This window comes from Pinus tabuliformis, chromosome 5_2 (assembly GCF_031772625.1).
Source record: "Pinus tabuliformis cultivar Carrire ecotype Pingquan chromosome 5_2, CPIR1, whole genome shotgun sequence".
Classification (NCBI taxonomy): Eukaryota; Viridiplantae; Streptophyta; class Pinopsida; order Pinales; family Pinaceae; genus Pinus; species Pinus tabuliformis.
Window position 1 is genome coordinate 479373785 of NC_142306.1, and position 21845 is coordinate 479395629.

Consider the following 21845-nt stretch of genomic DNA (forward strand, 5'->3'; position numbering starts at 1 on the left):
TTCTAACTCATTTAGGTTTCCCTTATGAGTTTGTAAAATAGATTATGTGTTGTATAACTAATGTAACCTTCAGTGTCCTTGTTAATGTGATGGCATCTCCCTTCTTTCACTCTGAGAGAGGACTCAGACAAGGCTGTCCTCTCTCCCCTTTACTCTTTTTACTCATTATGGAGGGACTTAGCAAACTTATAAAAGAGGAACATAACAGGGGAAGGCTCAAAGGTATCAAGATTACTCATAATTGCATCCTGACACATCTACTCTTTGTGGATGATGTTCTGATTTTCCTCAATGGGAGCATTGGGGACCTAACCTCATTGCATAACATTTTTACTTTATTTCAAGTGGCCACAGGAATGGTCACAAATTCCTCCAAGTCTACCATTACAGTCATTGGGTGCTCTCACCATGAGACACATTTTGCCCTGCACATATTTCCTTATACTCTACTTCACATGGAAGACAGTCTAAGTTATATGGGATATAGACTAAAGCCCCACAACTACAAGATAGCAGATTGGATCTGGTTGATAACCAAGATGGAAAAGAGACTCAACATTTGGTACCACAAGCACCTGTCGAGAGCAGGTAGACTTGTGCTCATCAAAGTTGTTCTGGAAGCCACACCGATATATTGGATGTCTTTGGAATGGATACCCATAGGTATATTATCCATAATACAAAACCTCTGTTGTGGGTTTCTATGGAAAGGAAGTCATCCGAGGAGAACTTTTGCATGGGCCAAATGGGAGGCACTTGCTTTTCCAAAGAAGTGGGGTGGATGGGGCATAAAAAGGCTCGATGATTTCTCTTCTGCTTTGGCGGCCAAGCTTGGATGGAAACTAATCACCTCCAACAACTTTTGGACCAAGGTTGTAATTTCAAAATACATTACTCCCATAAGCCTGATGGACTGGCTTCGAAAAAACAGGGGCACAAAGTTGGCATATCAATCATCTAGAAAGATGTTCTCAATTCGATGTCCATCATCTGTGAAGGACTCACATGGAGAATACAACCTGGCACATCAGCGAGAATAGGGGTTGACCCCTGGATCGGATGCGGAAATACACACAGGCTGCCTGTTGAGCTTAAGGACCACCTCACAAATAGGGGTATTACCCATATCAGTCATACCGTGGACAGCGAGCACTCCACTCTTAACATAGCAAGCTTGGAAATTTGGTAGAGTACTACACATACCACAACCATAGATACAGTACTGGCTAGATTACACAAAATCTCTTACTAAATCTCATATCAGAGTTGTGGAAGGAGAAGATGAGTTAATTTGGGCACCTACAAAGCACAGGAGATATTCCCCCGAAGAAGGTTATCTAGTCTTAATCGACACCCATAGACCACTAGTATGTGAAAACTAGTGGAGAAGCATGTGGAAGCTAAAAGCACCCCCCGAGGACCCAGCTACTCATGTGGGCTATACTGAAGAATAAGATCCCCACAGGTGAAAACTTAATCAAATGAGCTCTACATGGACCTTTTTGGTGTTCCCTATGCATGAACAGCAACAAGGATACAAATCATCTCTTTCTCACATGTCTGGCTGCAAAGGAGCTCTAGAATTCTATACTTTTGAACTTTCCCTCACTATGTCAATGGCAAGGTCTGACCATGAAAGTAGCCTAGGACTCTTGGTGGACTGCTGCCTCTTTGACAAAAGCTAGAAATATACCACTCCTCATCTGTTGGACCATCTAGATAGCCCACAATCAATACATCTTTCAAAACATTGCCCCCCATTGGCCCTCTATCATTGCTCTCATTTTGTCATATTATCAAAACATTCCGGAGGAAGAAGCAAACCCTACACCTAGGCACATCACCCCTGAAAGCATAAATCACTCGCTGTCAAGGGCATATTTTGATGGCTCAGCACAAGAAAATCATTGTGGGGGAGGAGCCATTCTACACCTTTCTGGATCTCATCACTTCCATATACAAATGGGCTTGGGGAGGGGTACAAACAACTTTGTTGAACTTATCACAGCCAAATATTTCATTCAATATGCTCTAGAAAAACAATGCAGGAACCTTCAATTGTTTGGGGACTCAAAAATTGTTTGCAATTGGATAAATAAAACTGCTAATTGCTCTGCATATACTTTGAGACATATTTTGGACGAGACTCATCGACTCATCACTCTTTTTGACACTTTTGTCTGTCACCATATATACAGGGAACGCAACGCAACTTCCGATTTATTATCCAAGGAAGCAACACACAAGCCTATTGGGACTTGGATGATCCAGGAGCAAAGGGATGGTGCACACTTTCAGCACTATCATCGACCTTTTATGGATTTTACAGATTAACTAGCTCAGTTGGAGCCTGCTTATTTTTTATTATGTAAATATTTTAATATTTATAATTTTTTAGACTTGCATAATGACAATCATATAATACTCTCTGCATAGAGTTTTTGCTAAACTATTGATGAAGTACTCTCTATGTAGAGTTTTTTGTTGAACTATTGATGAAGCACATTGCCTCCCTGCATAGAGTACACTATTTTTGACACCTCATACTCGATAGGCTAAATGCCTCATATATAGCATATGCTTTTGCATCTACAAAATGTAATTTTCTTTTACTAATGAAAATTGAAGATTTTCCAAAAAAAATCATTATGATAAAAAAATAAAATATTTACATTATGGAAATAAAATTTTCAATATAGTTATGAACATTTTGAATAAATAAATACTTTATATTTTGAAAGAAATTTCATATATTCTCATTCAAAATATACCTTAAGTGGGAGTTTTCAAATATCGACTCTAGTATAAAGATATATATTTTTATCCAAATTTCTATTACATTTAAAGTTTGAAAAATAAACATCAACAACTTGTACTCACCTATCTCTCAACTCCTGAGAATGCCATGTCCTTACTAGCTTTTCTCCTTCCACACTTAGTCTTTTTTCGATAATCCTGCGTACATATTGTATGTTGCCCCCGTTTTTCCGCTTCATTTTGTCATGGCAAAGAGCTCTTTATTCCCACAAGAGGCAAGGGAAAATGGTCAAATTCAATTTGATTTTTTCATATTTTATGCAAAACTGGTCCTTTTTAGTGAACCATCTTGTAATAAACTCTTTTCTTTAAAAAGGTAGGTTAATGCGATTAACTATTTAGGTCCAAGTATATTTCCATCATTCAAGTAGACTAAAGATACACCTATATATAAATAAGAAGTTAAAATGAACTTATAATGTATTTTAATATTTTATATTTATATAAATTAAAATTATTTATTGTTAATTTTATTAAAATTTTAATTTTATATATATATATATATATATATATATATATATTTTATAATGTTTTAGATTTATATAATATTAATTACTTTTATATATTAAATATATATATATATAATTTTAATTTTATATATTTACTAATAATATATTTTAAAATATATTAATTACATAAATTATTATTATTGTATTTTATTTATTTTAATATAATAAACTAATACATGATCATAAATACACCAAAACACTACAGATCATTTAATTATTTCATGATTCTATACTTTAAGATTTTAACCAAGCGCCATGAGCATTCATCCACCTGTATATTACTTCTAAGATTTTAATAGAGGTGAAACGAAACTCATGAAAGCAAGCAGTATTACAATATTTGCAGACACAGAACTCAAACGTTTTTCCATTGTGTATTAGGTTTTAGACTATAACAGCCTTTACACAAAACGTAAAAGCCATCTCATATCACAGAGGAAAAGAAATAAAATACACTAAATCAATTATCAATGGGATACAATAAACTTTAATTTTTGGTTTACTGTAACTGTAATAATTATATGATACTAGTTCTAAAACATTTACGTTTACAATATGATATTAGTTTAAAATATTTATTGAGGAATCAAAATAGATAGTATGGTTACAAAATAAACTTTATTTGTTATTTGGAGGAATCAAAATAGATAATACCGTTAACAATAAATTTTAATATTTTTATGGTGCAATATAGATATGTGTAAAAAAATAAAAGCCATCTAATTATGAATGAGATACAATAAATCTTAATTTTTTTTACATCTAGTATAGTGTCCTGTTATGATGTAGGTTCAAGGAGTAGACTCCCTTTATCCGTGAGTCTAGATTCTTGCTAAATCATAAGGAGTAGACTCCCTTTACTCATGAGTCTAGATTCTTGCTAAATCATAAGAATTTGGTATATCTAACTTACTAGTTCTAAAACATTTACGTTTATTGTAACAATATGATACTAGTTCTAAAACATTTATGTTTATTGTAACAATATGATATTAGTTTAAAATATTTATTGAGGAATCAAAATAGATAGTATGGTTACAAAATAAACTTTACTTGTTATTTCGAGGAATCAAAATAGATAATACCGTTAACAATAAATTTTAATATTTTTATGGTGCAATATAGATATGTGTAAAAAAATAAAAGCCATCTAATTATGAATGAGATACAATAAATCTTAATTTTTTTTACATCTAGTATAGTGTCCTGTTATGATGTAGGTTCAAGGAGTAGACTCCCTTTATCCGTGAGTCTAGATTCTTGCTAAATCATAAGGAGTAGACTCCCTTTACTCATGAGTCTAGATTCTTGCTAAATCATAAGAATTTGGTATATCTAACTTACTAGTTCTAAAACATTTACGTTTATTGTAACAATATGATACTAGTTCTAAAACATTTAAGTTTATTGTAACAATATGATATTAGTTTAAAATATTTATTGAGGAATCAAAATAGATAGTATGGTTACAAAATAAACTTTACTTGTTATTTCGAGGAATCAAAATAGATAATACAGTTAACAATAAATTTTAATATTTTTATGGTGCAATATAGATATGTGTAAAAAAATAAAAGCCATCTAATTATGAATGAGATACAATAAATCTTAATTTTTTTTACATCTAGTATAGTGTCCTGTTATGATGTAGGTTCAAGGAGTAGACTCCCTTTATTCGTGAGTCTAGATTCTTGCTAAATCATAAGGAGTAGACTCCCTTTACTCATGAGTCTAGATTCTTGCTAAATCATAAGAATTTGGTATATCTAACTTACAAGTTATTGGATATATTCTTGATGTCATACTGAAAACAATTAAAGTTGATCCTGGGTCTCCCTTAGATTAATGCAAACAATTACAGATAGATGACCACATAATTTAAAAAAACAATATGATACTAGCTCTAAAACAATATCTACCACCTTTTCAAAAGAATCAAAATAGATAATCCAGGAATCAAAATAGATAGAAACCCTTATATTCTTAGGGTGCACAGCGGATTCTATGATCTGTTAATCAAGTGCATGAACTCTTGAAGATCTACAAACCCATCTCCATTAACATCCTTACTTTCAATCATGCTCTGGCATAAACAAGCATCCCTCCCCTCCACCAATCCCAATCTGCACAAAACATCGCTCAATTCTATTGCACTGATAAACCCATCTCCGTTCCTGTCGAACACACTAAACGCCTCACGGATCGCCATATCATCACCATAACTCTTAAATTCCGCAGTCTCATCATTGTCTGCAGATATGAATGCGTCATAAAAATCCTTAAACTCCATGCAAGTGAGAAACTTATATCCACATGCAGAGAATGATTTCACAGCTGACTCCAAGTCTTCCATAGGAATCTCCAGATTTAATTTCTCTAGATATTTCATTATCTCCTCGGTGCTAACCCTTCCGTCACCATCCTCATCAATTATTTAAAAATTCTTGCAACACACCCATCACTTTCTGCAATACCTAATTCTTTATCATTCTCCTTCTGATCTTCAAGGTCGATGTTGACCTCTTCCTTCTCCTGATTCAGTGGAGATTTTGAACCATTCATTCTGCTGATACAGTGGAGATTTTGAACCATTCAAATTTATGAGAGTTGCAGCATCATGAGTTACCTTTTTTGTTAGTACTAGAGAAAGAACCATAGTAACTGTTAAAATCTAAATTCATCAGAAAAGAACCATAGTACCAGTTAGAATCTAAATTCATCATAAAATCATCTACAGTGAGGGCAATCTGCAGATCCCCATCTCTGATGAAAATCCTATTGACAATTTTGAGAAAGAAATCCTTTACCTTTTAGAAAATTTCCAGTAGCTTTGAATGCAGCCTTAGCAGGGCTTTCTTTGTTATCGAGAGAAATAGCTTTGAATGCAGCCTTTGCAGAGCTCTCTGTGCTTTTCAGAGAAATTAAAATTATGAGCGAATCAATTATAGATTAGGGATAAATAGGTACAGGCCTGCAGACAATTTGGTGTTAGGGAATTAATAAGCAATTAATCTAGAACTGGTCGCCTCCAACTTGAATCGGACTCAATTTAATCTCGACATAATCTGAATCTTTGAGATACCTCTCACTGATATCTCACGTCCAGTGACCAATATCAATCTCCTGGAGTTGTAGTAAAATTTTGACAATCGTTATAATTTTCTAAATTATATTTTCATAATAAGATTGGGTAAGTTTAAGAATATATTATTTCTTGAATTTTAATTGTTTTTGGCAATAATCACGTGAAAATATTTTGTAAATGGTTTTTTAGCCATTTAGTAACGTGGGGAATCAGATGGTGAAAGTGGAAATAAATTTAGTAAAAAAATGATTATTATTATAATTTTATAAATTAGATTTTTAATTGGATAATCAAATATTAATAAAATTGTGTAAAATTTTGCATATAATTTTTGGTATTTTCGATGGATTATAAGAGATAAATTGTCTAAAATTTTGGATATTATTTTTGGTATTTTTGATGGATTGTAGGAGATAAATTGTGTAAAATTTTACATATAATTTTTGGTATTTTTGATAGATTATAGGAGATAAATAGTGTAAAATTTTAAATATAATTTTTGGTATTTTTGATCTATTATAGGAGACTAATCTTTTTAATAGATACTAATAAATTTAGCAAAAAATAGTTATTAATATAATTTTATAAACTAAGATTTCCAAATTTATAATAAAATAAGGTAAAATTTTGAAAATAATTATTTTAATATTTTTTATGAGATCTAAATTATTAAAAAAAAAAATTGAATTTCCAATTTTGAAAATCATATTTATGAAAATTGGATTTGAGTTTAAGATAAATTTCCATAAAAAAACAATATTTTTAAAACAATTTTAAATAATTAGTTCATTATCTAAAAACTTAAACACCATTTTCTATTCTTCAATCTACTCAATAATTTATCTAATAAATATCAAATAAAACTTTGGTATTTTTATTATATTCCAATGGTCAAAAAAAATAACTCTAAACCCTTAGATACTTTTCATTTATACAAAAGAAAAAAAAAAACCAAATAAACAAACAAACAAAACAAAAACAAAAAACTAAACTTCACTCCTCCATTATCTAAAAAATAATCATATCTAAGCTAAACTTCACTTCTTCATTACCTAAACAAACAATATTTTTAAAACAATTTTCAATAATTAATTCATTATCTAAAAAATTAACACCATTTTCTATTCTTCAATCCACTCAATAATTTATCTAATAAATATCAAATAAAACTTTATTTTTTTATCATATTCCAAATATCAAAAAAATAACTCTAAACATAAAAAACAAAAACAAAACTAATTGAACCTGGCTTCTCCATTACCCTTAAAAAAAAATCATATTCAAAACTAAACTGCACTTCTTCATTACCTAAACAAACAATATTTTTAAAACAATTTTAACACCATTTTCTATTTTTCAATCTACTCAATAATTTATCTAATGAATATCAAATAAAACTTTCATTTTTTTATCATATTCCAATAGTCAAAAAAAATTACCCTAAACCTAAAATACTTTATAAAAAAAAAAAAAAAAAAAAACAAACTTGACTTCCTCATTACCTAAAAAAAAAATAATATTCAAAACTACACTTCACTTCTTCCTTACCTGAAAAAAAATCATATTCGTATGAAAGAGAGTAACTTAAAGCTAACATACTTTCACTTCGTCTTTGCTGTTTTTTTTAAAGGGCGAGCTAAACGTCACTCTTTGCTCATAAACGGTACTTGTTCGATTATTACTTTACATACTCCTACAACTTAAATAATACTCCACCTATTTCGCATTATTACCTTACTTCTGTTATCACTGCACTCTAACCGTTAGCTAGTACTGGTATGATTCATTGAAATAAAAGATGAAGCAACATCAAATTTACAGAGAATTAGGGTTTCATTTACTCCACCTATTTCGACATTATTACCTTACTTCTGTTATCATTGCACTCTAACCGTTAGCTAGTACTGGTATAATTCATTGAAATAAAAGATGAAGCAACATCAAATTAACAGAGAATTAGGGTTTTATTCACTCCACCTATTTCGACATTATTACCTTACTTCTGTTATCACTGCACTCTAACCGTCAGCTAGTACTGGTATAATTCATTGAAATAAAAGATGAAGCAACATCAAATTTACAGAGAATTAGGGTTTCATTCACTCCACCTATTTCGACATTATTACCTTACTTCTGTTATCACTGCACTCTAACCGTTAGCTAGTACTGGTATAATTCATTGAAATAAAAGATGAAGCAACATCAAATTTACATAGAATTAGGGTTTCATTCGAGAAGCGGTCGCTGCATTGTGGACCATAACTTAATCCGCACTTATTGGATTTTGGATTTTAAGTTAACTAGTATCGGTATCTACTGAACTAAAAGATGAAGAAATTTAAAATGCAAGCATATAGATATTAGGGATTATTTTAGAAAACTGTCAGCGACATCGTTCTGGCTCACTGGATTTAACATAACCTATTCTATACATACATCGGCAAAATATAATTTCCACTATCAGTTAAATAATGATTGAGATGTATACAGAAATAACAATATGGTAATATAGAACCTCTTTTGAATTTCACTTGTGAAATTATGTGAACGTAAATAACAATATGGTAATATAAAACCTATATGGTAATATAGAAGCTCTTTTGAATTTCACTTGTGAAATTATGTGAACGTAAATAACAATATGGTAATATAAAACCTTTTTTGAATTTCACTTGTGAAATTATGTGAACGTAAAACATTATAAGATTTTTGGCTTATTTTTATTAATTCAGATTTATTTTATGGATATGGTGTATTTAATTATTTTAGTTGAAAGCTATGGATATGATGTACTTAAGGGAAAAAAATAAAAATTTATTTAAATTTATTTTAAGGAATTGAAATTTAATTCATTTAGGTATAGAAATTCAACAATAAAAGTTTAGGCATTTTTTCGTCTTCCCACACATTTTGGGTCTTATTATATTATGTATCTTCTCACATTCCAATAGCTCTAACTTCTCCAACATTGGAAAGTTGCCACTCTCAACCTCTAACTACCTTATAGCATTGCACCGCATATTTTAATGTCCTTTAAATTAGATAGTTTCTCTAATACCAATATTTTTAACAATGAACAAGTTTGTATGTACAAATGTTAAAGTTTTGGTATTACTCCATCATTAAACACACCATAGGGTGTTGCTATAATGAAAGTGTATAGTTGAAAAAGCCTCAAGTCCTCCAACATTGGAAGACCGCCACTCTCAAGTCCGAGTGCTTCAAAGTTCCAACAATAATTAGACGAGGTAATTTCTTCATTCTAAATCTCTTCATTTGCATTGTTTCTTCCTTTTACAACCCCACCATTCTTTCTAATTTTCTTAGATCATGAAGTTTCAACCTCTTCAACATTGGAAAACCCTATGTACAATTCCAATTCCATTCTAAATTTCACAAGCAAGAAGCTCCCTAAGTTGGCCACACTGCCACAAGTCTAAAACTCTTAGGTTTTAAAATTGCTATATGTATATGGATAAACTCACCCCTCATAAGCCCAAAGGGAAGAAAAATGACTTCTTTAAATTATCAGCTTAAATTATCAACGTTGAAGAGAAAAATATACTCCTCCGAAGGGAAAAATAGACTCCTCCACCACATTATCTCTCATGGCAAAAGAACTTTCCATTTAACCTTCTTAGGCACATGTCCATGTAATCATTTTATCGATATTATCGCATGGGAAAACTTTTTTGATTTCTTTAGATTATCAATGTTGAAGGAAAAAATATGCTCCTCCACCACATCATTTCGCATTTTCCATTTAACCTTCTTAGGTCTGCACATGTAACCATTTTTCCTAAATTATTGCATACTTTTCTGCCTTCTTTAGATTAGCAATGTTGAAGGGAAAAATATGCTTCTCCACCACATCATCTCTCATCGCAAAAGCACTTTCCATTTAACCTTCTTAGGTCTTCCCATATAATCATTTTTTCTATATTATTGCATGAGTAAATCAAGATTGCAGTTTTTTACATATTTCAGAGAATTAATGGATATGAGCTTTGTTTAAATTAGCTTATGTCTTTAATATTTTAAAAGTATACTAGAATCTACAAGGTCATTAATGTTAATGTCAATTGTTTTACATGAAGATTTTCATGTTACCTTGAACTTTGCAACGCTGCAACAATGAATGGGAAATTAGCACAACAACTTCAAAACAATTCAAAAGTATAATTTATTAGTTCCCTTTGTATGGTTTTCATATTATTGAGTTTCTTGTAGTATACTCATTCCAAGAACATTGGCTAGGAAATAAAATGATGTTGTTGAATATTGTATGGTAGTTGAAGGACTAGTGGTGAAAGGGTCATCTTATGGAATAAGAAGCATACTGGTTGATGGAAATGATGGTTTGCAGTTTCATTAAAATAGCTAGATGTTGTTGAATATGGTATGGTAGGTGAAGGACTAGTGGTGAAAGGGTCATCTTATGGAATAAGAAGCATATGGGTTGATGGAAATGATGCGCAGTTTCCAATGCCATTAAAATAGCTATTAAAAGGAGACTAAGAGGATTAAAATAGCTATTAACCGGAGACTAAGAGAGGAAGCCTATTCTGGTTGAGGTAATTAATATATTGCTTGTTTCAATTCATCACTGTAGTAATAGATTGAACATTATCATGGAATTCATTGAAATTGTAGTTCAATATAAATTTATTATAATTCATAAAAGTGATCAGATTTTTATTTTAGTTATAATTAAAGCTATTTTTATTATCAATTAATTAATATGAGAATGATGATCATTTTTATCTTTATTGTAGATTTAAAAAATATTTTAAAATCTCATAAAGGAAGTAAACAATTTATTTTGTATTTTTTAAATCTCATAAAGAAAGTAAACGATTTATTTTGTTCTCCTCCATTAAAGTCTAAAATATCATCAATTCTTATAATCAATTAAGTCAACTAAAAAGTTAGACTAAAATCAAAAAGTGGCTCACTATCTTACTTCAAATGATGCTCAGATAATAAAAAATTGTTACACTATCAAGATTTATCACAGTTACTCATGTTTCTTGTTCATTTACCCATGCCCATCACAATTTTGTTTCTTGTACATTTATCCATGCCCATCACAATTTTTCTTTTTAGATATAATCAACCAGCACTAAAGTTTAAAACATAATGTATTTTGCTTCGGTTCTACTAGATGTAGTATTATCCTATTACATTTGTGTCAAACTATGACTGAATATATATGTCTAATAGATGATGTGAACAGTGAGATAAGATGTTACAACCCATATTCAAATTAGTTCTAAACACTGCAAAATGCTATGGTGAACACTGCAAAATGCTATGGTGAACAGATTAGGAGGATTAATTTGTCTTATGGTCAGGAGAAAAGTGAGAGAGAAGGCAGCCCTCTAGTCAAATAGTAGGCCAATGCAAAGCCAAAAGACTTCCGAATATTGACAAGAATCTATTATTCCACCCTCCTTCCCTACCCACTGAAATTATATTCATAAAGTAGGGATTTGAGGTTCATATGATTGTTCTAAGTGGTGACCCCATTCGATTTATTAAGTTCTGGGCATAATTCATGAATCCATAGGGAGTTTCTGATATGACGATCCAACCCTCCTATAGAGGTCTTCCTTTCATAAAAGGAGATCAGAACTACCAATAAAAAGTATCAGAGTTACCTTAAGAAATTAGGCCCGAGATGAAGTTTTCCATGGTCTGTTTTATGGAGGCCAAAGTAATAATAAAGTAGATAATATAAATTGCTCTATGTGGGGAATATAGAGAATCAAATATGTGTTATTGTAACTGTTATACTTGGGAATCTAACACACTATTTCAGATCCTCTTTTGTGGATGGCCAACCTTTTAACCACACCAGTCTGATGCATGAGTAGCGGTTTAGACTTAATCGTATCCAGCAACAAGAGATGAGTTCCCTACGTCTAGATCTATTCTAGAAACAACACTCGGATCAGCTCACTTTTTCTATAAAAAAAAAACAGAACTGTTCTATCAGGGAAAAGTCTGATGCATGAGTAGCGGTTTAGACTTAATCGTATCCAGCAACAAGAGATGAGTTCCCTACGTCTAGATCTATTCTAGAAACAACACTCGGATCAGCTCACTTTTTCTATAAAAAAAAAACAGAACTGTTCTATCAGGGAAAATTACAGACCTTGAAATACTGAATATTTAACGTCTGTGTTGGTTCAGGTTGACAATGGCACCTAACCTGTTTATCAGGAAATGACGTACCAAGATGCATTCACAAGAAAGATGCCCAGCCTCGCGATAGTTGTTGCATGCCTTCTCATTCAATCACTTGGCGGCTATGTGTCCAGGTGGGAGCTGTGGTGGCAGTTTGTAACCATTGTTACAAAGGCTAATGTCTCCAGGTGGGAGCTCTGGATTAGTACAATGCCTTGAGAGGCGACCAGATTTGACGCATGTGTGAAAAATGGGATCATTAGAACAAATACTTGTAACATGACCAGGCTCCATGTGATTCCAGCACAATGACTTCATGGTGCACTCCACATCAATATGCCCAGGAAGTCCACAGTTGTTGCAAACTGACAAATTTTGGCAATCACAAGCAAAATTCCCAAGGAGTTTACACAGGTTGCTTGTAAGGATCATCCAACCTAGAGCGATGAAAATGCCTCCTGTAGGGTGTCAGAGTAACATGACCGGTGGCTAATGACTCCACTGCGAATGTGGCGGCTCCCTCTTTGTGGACCATCCTCATCCATGCTAACTCTGCTTCAAAAAACCTCGACCGCTTCAACCACACCAACAAAATACAGGCCTGCAAAACACACCCCTCCTCTTTGGATACTCCTTCCTCTGGCATCAAGATCCACGCCTTCGCGAACTCTAACAACCCTACTTGTAACGCCCTGGCAGTTTGGGCAGAGCGTGCACGACATTCACCCGGCGGTTGGACGTGGGCACGACCCGGGCAGGCGCCTTTACACGATGGACGGGCGGCCCGACGAGTTGATGTGCGACGGTTGAGGCACGGCACGACGAGGTTCGGCACGAGCTGCAGAAGATGAGTTGGTGCGGTGCGTTGGATTGGTGGGCGAACCGATGGGCGGACGACCCATGGGCAACCCACGCTACGAACAGCCCGAACGACAAATGCGGTGGACAGCATGACGGAACGAGGGCGCGGTTCGACAAGGCGGGCATAAGGCAACGGTTGAGGACGCAGTTCTGCAGACAAGCACGGGCACGGCCATCCGACGAGCGGACACGGTCATCCGATAGTGCGACGAGGCTGCAGGATAGTGCCCCTCCCGGTTCATATGAATGTTGTTATTAATATTTCGGTTTAAATTATACATGCTAATGTTATGATGTATAATGAAGAATGAAGATCTAAGCGTTTATATGAATAAGATAATTGGTTAATGCATGTTATATCGGTTTAAGAAGAAATCGGTTAATGCTCGGTTATTTTGGTTAATGCGTAGTCTATAAACGTATTTAAGAAGAAATCGGTTAATACTCGGTTATTTTGGTTAAGGCGTAGTCCATAAACGTACATTTGGTCACAAGTGAGCATTCGGTGGTGCCGCACCCCGCCCAATAAAAGAAAGAAAGATTGGGGGCGTGACACTACTGATCTATCGACCCAGGGTTTTGAAGTTTTGCTATGCTTGATGGTTCACTAGGGTTTTGAAGTTCTGCGACGCTTGGGGGTTTTGAATTTCTTTGATTCTTGTCAAAAATTCAGAGAAAGGTTACCCGAATGTTCCAGAAGCAACTCAAGAATCCTCGACGCTTCCAGAATGGATTGAAAGCATCTATGTATTTTCTCGGATTCTCTTCCTTCCTCATTGAGTATTCATTCTTTGGAGGCGTTTGTCCAAGATATGTTGCCCTTCAAGATCGGGTAACCTACGAGGTTGTTTTTAGATATATTTCCAAATTTCTCTGGAATTTAAATTTTTGTCATCAAGATTACAGGAAAATAGTGTTTTCGACCACTAAAAATTATGGGATAGTGCGTATTTCTTCGCAGGGCAAGAGATTTGAAGAATAGCAACGGATCCTTTGTTGAGCACCATGCATCAGTTGCGTGGTGTTAGACTATCTAGAGAAGTTGCTCGATGCTCAGACTCGCTCCTATGTGCATGACACAAAGGCCATGGCTTCCGCTCCTGGATGATAAAGAATACCCAAACTCCTGCATTTTTATAATCGACATACACGGCCACAAATCCAACGACATAAAGGTATCTCAAAGTGTTTGAAGAATCGAAGCATTAAATATCCTTCCAGATTGCCCAGTTACGCTCCTTGTTTTTCCAGGTGTCATATTTTGATTGGAGCTGGGAAGACGAAAATAAAGCTTCTTGATTGGGTAGGGTGGGATGAACAGTGTTGACCCATCCAACTTCTCAGAAAAACGCGAGGTGATTTTTCCACGTATCGTATTTTTTATTGGAGCTGGAGCTGGGAGGATGAAAATAAAACTCCTTGATTGGATGGGGTGAACAGTCTTGGCCCATTCAATTTTCAATTTTTTTTTAAGACAAAACGTTTTTTAATTAGAATTTGCAGTTACTTTTCTAAGTGCTCAAGTGTTAAGCTAGATTTGATTTTTCAACTTGTCTTGAGGATGAACCACATTGGTTGGTTGAAACATATTCACAAATGAAATTTCTTGTGATTTACCCAAAAGTTATTATTACTCAAAAATGCATAGCGCCAACTCCTTAGAGAAAACCTCTTTTTCTAATTAAGATTTGCATAATTAAGATTTGTAGTTATTTTTCTAAGTGATTATTACTCAAAAATGCTATGCTATATTAATGTGGAAAAAAAAAAAATTTGATTGAATTATTTACACTGTGGTTGGTTTAATAATTTTCTTACAACGTTGAAGTTGAAGTTAAATTAATATTAAGTTAAATCTCTTTCACACACTTAATAATTATTAATGTGGAAAAAAAAAAAATTGATTGAATTATTTACACTGTGGTTGGTTTAATAATTTTCTTACAACGTTGAAGTTGAAGTTAAATTAATATTAAGTTAAATCTCTTTCACACACTTAATAATTATTATTATGTTTGGTATGTGCTATATCAACACATTTAGTAATATGGTTGTGCTGATTATTATATTATTCCAAGGTCCACTCTTTTAGTTAATTTATTTTGATAATAAATTTAATTTTTGGTATGCTAAGGAATTTAGATCAAGTAGTATGATTTATCATTTGCGTTCCAAGTAACCTATTTTTGAAACATATTGACCCATATGGCATTTATGAAATAGTTTTACTAATAGTGAAATAATGACAATACAGAAAAATATACTCATTATTGTAAAAAAAATAGTCAATTTATTTTAATAATTAATTTAAATTTTTAATAAATATATTTTTACTTATTTAAAATGAATAATAATACCTTACCTACTATATATTTATTATAAAAAAAAAAAAAAAAAAAAACCGGTAACACTAACAGATTTTTCATCCTATATAACTTCCCATGGCTTCATATATAATATAAGAATAAAGCCTTCAAAAGAATGCTAAAATTTAAAAAAAAAAAAACCAACACCCACTAACACTAACCAATCTTTCATCCTATATAACTTCCCATGGCTTTATGGCTTCATACATAATATAAGAATAAAGCCTTCAAAAGAATGCCTCGTAAATTTATAACCAACTTAAAAGTTTTATAAAATTTATTTTCTTTAATTTAATATTTTTAAAATATAAAAAATATCTTTTAAGGTTAAAAAAATTAATATTTGATAATATTAAAATTTATAATTTTATATTATTTTTTTATTCAACTTTTTGTGATCTATAATAAATTAAATTAAGTAAAGTTTTTCCGTAGAAATCACATTAGAGATATTTTTAACCGATGGTTTTTGAATCAACAAGTGTGGTTCATCATCAGGAGCAGATGAAGGGACATACATTTTCCATGGTTTGCCTCTTCATATGATGAACCACACTTGTTGGTTCAAAAAATGTAAGCCAAAAATTTATCTTATGTGATTTCTATCCAAAAACTTTGTTTAACTTTATATTATTTAAAATATAATTTTTTAAAACTAATTTAATGCAATTTTATATGAAAATTTCAATTAAAGTGCAAATCTATAAGCATATTGCTACAAAATAATACAAAGTTATAAGTTTATTGCAAGCTCCATCTAACCATGGTGATCTACGACTATATACTTGTTAAACTCTATGATCACGTTTAGATATGTAAGGGATAGAAAATGATATGAAAGTTAGGTATATGAATGGAAACATATACATAAAAATATCAGAAGAGTACAATAATAGAGTGAGAACTAAATTTATTAATAAATAAAAATAGTTTAAGATTGTGAAATGTAAAGAAATACAAACTCGATAGAATGGTAGTAACTTATCTCTCAAGTTAAAGTATTAGCTACACTCATTTTGGAAGCTACTTATTACAAGAGGCACAAAAATAACCTTTTAACATAAAGTACTCAACCATAAGGGCCAAAAACACTACCCCAAGAGATAAAGTGGGAAAAGGGAATATGAGCCCCAAAGTTGTCTAATTGACACATCAACTTCTCGTAGCGACAAATTTTGCATACAAACTCCATTTGGGCACATCATAGCCTATTAGAATGTTCTTAATGAGAAGAAGAATTTCAACCAAGGACCAAGAATTTCATACTAGTCATGACCCATGACGAGGCCCAAAAGCATCATTTGGGGCCTCAAATATGCATTGGAAGTTTGGAACCTAGAAACTAAAGAAAAAACTACCAAAATGGGGAATCATCCAATATGATTCAATGGAAGAGGTGGGTGGCCATAGATATCCACTTTAATCAATTGCACACAACCACGCACCAACCTCCCCCACCCCCAAAGAAAAAAAGGAAGCAATGGTTTCCATTCCATTAAGTGCCTCAATAAAATGGAGAAACCTCTGCTAAATCTGACTCCTAGTGAGCCACTTGCCTAGTTAAAGAAGTTTTCTTGGTTTGGCAACCCAATAGAGTCATATATTCTAGTGGTTAGTGTCATTCATCATGGTGTCCATGATATAGTCCATTGTATCCCACTCAATGAAATTAAGATTCGATTTGTAGGGACCGAATTCTCATCTCTTAGAGGTTTCCAATAGAGGTGTAAAATATGGTCGAAGTAGCTCCACATTCAATATTAGGTGCAAAACAAGGAAAGGGTGAATAATATATTCAAAATAATTCCCACCAAAAACCTCTATGATGTTGTAAGGCCCGTACCTAAGTGGCATGAACTTATTTTTGGGGCCCTTGGGATTCTCTTTGTATAAATACACCCATGTCATATTACTAAGATAAAACATGTGTGGAACTTGAAGTTGGACATTCCACTATTTATACTTAGCATTGGCATTTTGCATGACATCATAAATTTGGTGTCATATGTGCTAGATTCACTCAGTAAATGTGGATACTCTATTTTCCTCAATATAAGCATGGGAGGGCACTTTTTATGTAGATGAAATGGGAAGATTTACACCAATGGGGGGAATGTTTGAAATATGAAGCATTGTTGTGGAAAATAATTTTTTGGTGGGCTTTATTGTAGTTATTTTGAATATATGGAACAATCTAATCTCTTGTATGTGGATTCCTAGAGTTGTACATGTGTAAGATATGCACAATCATCCTATTGACCAAATATGTTTTCTCAATGAGGGTGGAAGGCAATCGACTTGGTAAACTCGATGTCCATTAGAGACCACATGTTGGACCAGAAGGTATTGAGAAACCTACTATACTTATCTGAAACAATAGTTTCTGATAGTCCAAAATGGACCCAAACATGTTGAAAGAAGATCTTGGTAATGACTTCAACTTTGATACTCTTCTTTCATATTGGTAAAATGACCATCTTAGAGAATTGATCAACAACCAAAAAGACATAATTGTTACCATATTTGTTGAAGGGAAATATTAATCACTAATCCATGGAGGTTGACTCCTAGGGATTCTCCTAGGTAGGTAGAATGTATGGCATCTAATTCTTAGTGACAAGATTAGTGATGATACAAGTAATGCATGATCTGATATATTTGTTCATGTCCATTAAGAGTTTTCAAAAATAGAAATACTTTTGGAGTATTTTACTATATTCTCCACACCGAAGTTCCCTTCCATCTAAATTCAATGTGCCTTAAAAATTATTTTTTCATGCTCGAGATGGATATCAGTGACCAACCATATCTTCCATTAACTCAATGGTTCTTTATCTTCGTAGCAGTTTTTCTATGGTTTTTTGGGCCCCAAACTTACAAGAATATTTTGAGGCTCTAAATGATGTTTTATGGCCATTCATGGGGCCAATAGTGTAACATCCCTAGTTAAAAACTCATGTAAAATATATAAATACCACGGATGATGGGACACGTATTCCAAGTTGAATGTTGGGCAAGACATCCTAGGGGGTGTTCATTTGGTTGTTTATGGCTAAGGAAATTGGTAAAGGAAATGGCTAAGGCTTTGGAAAGGAAAAATGGCATTTTCGGCACATTTATTTATGAAAATAAAGGAAATTAGGAGAAAAGGAACGTGAAAGGTCACATGTTGCATGTGAGGAGGAAAATGAAGGAAAATAATGTAAAATGAAGAAAATAGAGGCCTCATTGATAAAAAGGCTTCTGAGGATTAGTTGGCAAGCTCTCAGTCAGTGTTAAGCTTTTCTTTGGTTATGCATGGGATCAAGAAAGGCAAATAAGGTAAGAGGAAGCAAAGATCAAGCAGGGATAGGCAACTACAATGGGATTCCTTGTAGGTATCAATTTGCATGTGTATTTTCCTTGCTCGATTTGGCATACATGGTATTGCATGTGGTTCTTTCGTTGTTACGGCATGGGTTTTTCCAGGTGTAACATTGTTTCTAGCCTAGCCTTCCCATTTCTAGATAGCCATGGTGTGATGGGGTTCTCATGTTTTGGTTGGGTTGGATTGACAGATGGATTCGAAGCTGAGTGGGGTGGATCCCTAGATGATAGAGCACATGGCCTAGTGGTCCCTGAACCGAACTGTGGATCACTAAAAAGCCACTGGCTTAGTGACCCTTGAGCCAGACTATGGGTTGCGGTAAACCCAAAACTGTGTTGCCTTGGTGGTCCTATGCATCCTTGTCGATGAATGGAAGGATATATGGTAAGGCCAAGAGGTGGTTTTCTCTCTGTTGGGCCTAGTAATCCTAGGTTTGGAATATGTGGTAAATCCTGGAGAGTGTGTCTCAGTTTAGGGCCTAGTGGTCCAGGTTTGGATTGCGGTAAAGCCTAAGAGACTAAGAGACAGGAAAATTCCTCATAGTGTAGGTGGATAAATTTGGTGGCATCCATACCTGTTTCGACTAGTGATCGGGTGGATATCATGGTAAAGCCATTATGATGTGTTCATTGTGTTTTCCTAGTGATCTAGGATGGATTGCGGTAAAGCTTGGTTTCTATTGATGAGGGTGAGCTGCTTTAGCCTCGATATGCCCTGGTTGGTTCTTTTGGTTTGAGTCCCACATTCATGCTTGGAATATGGCACGAGGGTGAATGGTTGAAGAGAGATTTGGCTCTCAGCCATTCTATGGTCAGGTGGAACGTGGAAGTCCCATCTCAGGTTTGGTTTTTGCATTATTAATGAAAGGTTATTTCTCCTTGTACTGCTATGAGAATTTTGATGGATTATATGTGGTTTATATGGTTGTACTTTAATGAGTATTTTTGTCGTTATTCTGTTGGTTATATGTGTGTTTTATGGCAACAGTTATGTATGGCTCTCAAATGTTTTTACTTGTAAATGAATGGATAATGTAGCTATGGTCTAATAGATGGTAATGTAGCAAATGAAATGAGGGAATAACGGTTCTTAGTGATTCTTAGATAAGTACAAGATCCCTATGTTCAAATTTTGTTGGTTACACCTGTAGATTACATGTTTGTGACATGTTTGACGAAATGCATGTCATGGCTAGTAGGGGTATGATTAAGGTCTTGTTTAACTTATTTCTTTTGCATCATTGTTTCCCTATAATTTTACTGCTCCTAAGTTATCATTCCATTTTGGGCAATGACCTGGGCTCTAGGCCTGAAAAAATGGCTCAAATACCAGGGACACTGGGACAGAACTAGAAAAATGAGTCTCTAGACGCTCGCAGGCAATCCTGTGAGAGTGACTCTGGGTTTCTGGACATTGTCATGCCTATAGCATGAGAGCGGTTGAGTCTTAAGTTGGTCAAAACTTTAGTAGGACCCAAGGGAAAGCTGTCTGAAGTGTTGGATTGGTTTTTGAGGTTCCTGAAGCTGATGTTGAATGTATGTGTGTTATGTTTCCATTGATTCCACTTCCTTAAGGTCACATAGGAGGTCAAATCCAATCATAGTAGCCTCACGTCGCATGTTTACCCCGGTTGGAATGGTCACTTGGGTAGATGTGGGAGGAGGGTGTTACAGAGTGGTATCAGAACATGGTTCACCCCTCGGACTAGATGGACAGTTGTGTTGGTCATGCATGTGTGCCAGTTGCATGTGTGTCTCTCACACTTGTGTTCCATGTGCTTGTTGCATTGCATAATGTTGATCATGGTTGTAGTAAGGTTTTCATGAGGAACTTGATGTTGATTTTTTGGAATGCATAGACATGAGTATATGACTGGTTACATATTGTTATATGTCACTTACATGTTGTTATATTTTTCTTGATTACATCCTTCTATGGTAGGTTGCATTCTTGTATGCTTGATTACATGTATCATCCTTGTAGGTCGGTTACATGAATTGATCACTTATGCTCGACTACATGCATTCATGTGTATGTGTAGTTGATTATGCATTGTTTATACATGTTGATGATTACATGTGGCAATGTGTAGAGTGATATAATGGTTGTTGTTGTCATGCATGAGATCATGGTTTGTGAAGTTGATATGGTCATGCATTGATGACTGGACTCTAGCTAGAATAAGGTGTATATGGTTTGGTACTCATATGTTATATGTCTATATGTAGTTGTTATTCATGTATGGTCTTGGTTATGGTTATGCATGAATATTGGGTCAAACATGCCTTGTGAAGTCATGTTATGCAATTTAGGTCATCAAGGTGATATTGGTATGTTATGATGCTAGTGTGTTGGCTGAGATAGAGCAAGGAGATGCAGATCATCAAAGTGAAGTTGCAGCATTGGGCCTCGAGGCAAGAGCAACTCGTCATACAGGTTTTTATGCTAGGCATGCACGTATGTAGGTTAAGGATTGTTATATGCATTAAGGTTATATGCATTAGGTTTATGTACATATCTTTTAATGTTATGGTTACATTAATGATAGATGTTAGTTGATTAGTATAGTCATAAGCTCATGTTTCCGATCGCCAAGAATGATAGTAACATGTGGTTGTATGCATTGAGATTGTATAGCTTCGATTGTTGTA

General features: G+C 33.8%; 1 protein-coding gene across 1 annotated transcript; it reads right to left on the bottom strand.

The window, feature by feature from the left end:
- Positions 1 to 5328: 5328 nt before the first annotated feature.
- On the bottom strand, positions 5329 to 5715 carry LOC149159735 (calmodulin-like protein 3). Its single transcript, XM_089434407.1, has one exon. It carries the CDS (start codon positions 5713 to 5715, stop codon positions 5329 to 5331), a length of 387 nt encoding a protein of 128 aa, XP_089290533.1.
- Positions 5716 to 21845: the final 16130 nt, after the last annotated feature.

Coding starts and splice junctions, on each gene's coding strand:
- LOC149159735 (XM_089434407.1), bottom strand. CDS start 5,715: ATGAAATATCTAGAGAAATTAAATCTGGAGATTCCTATGGAAGACTTG.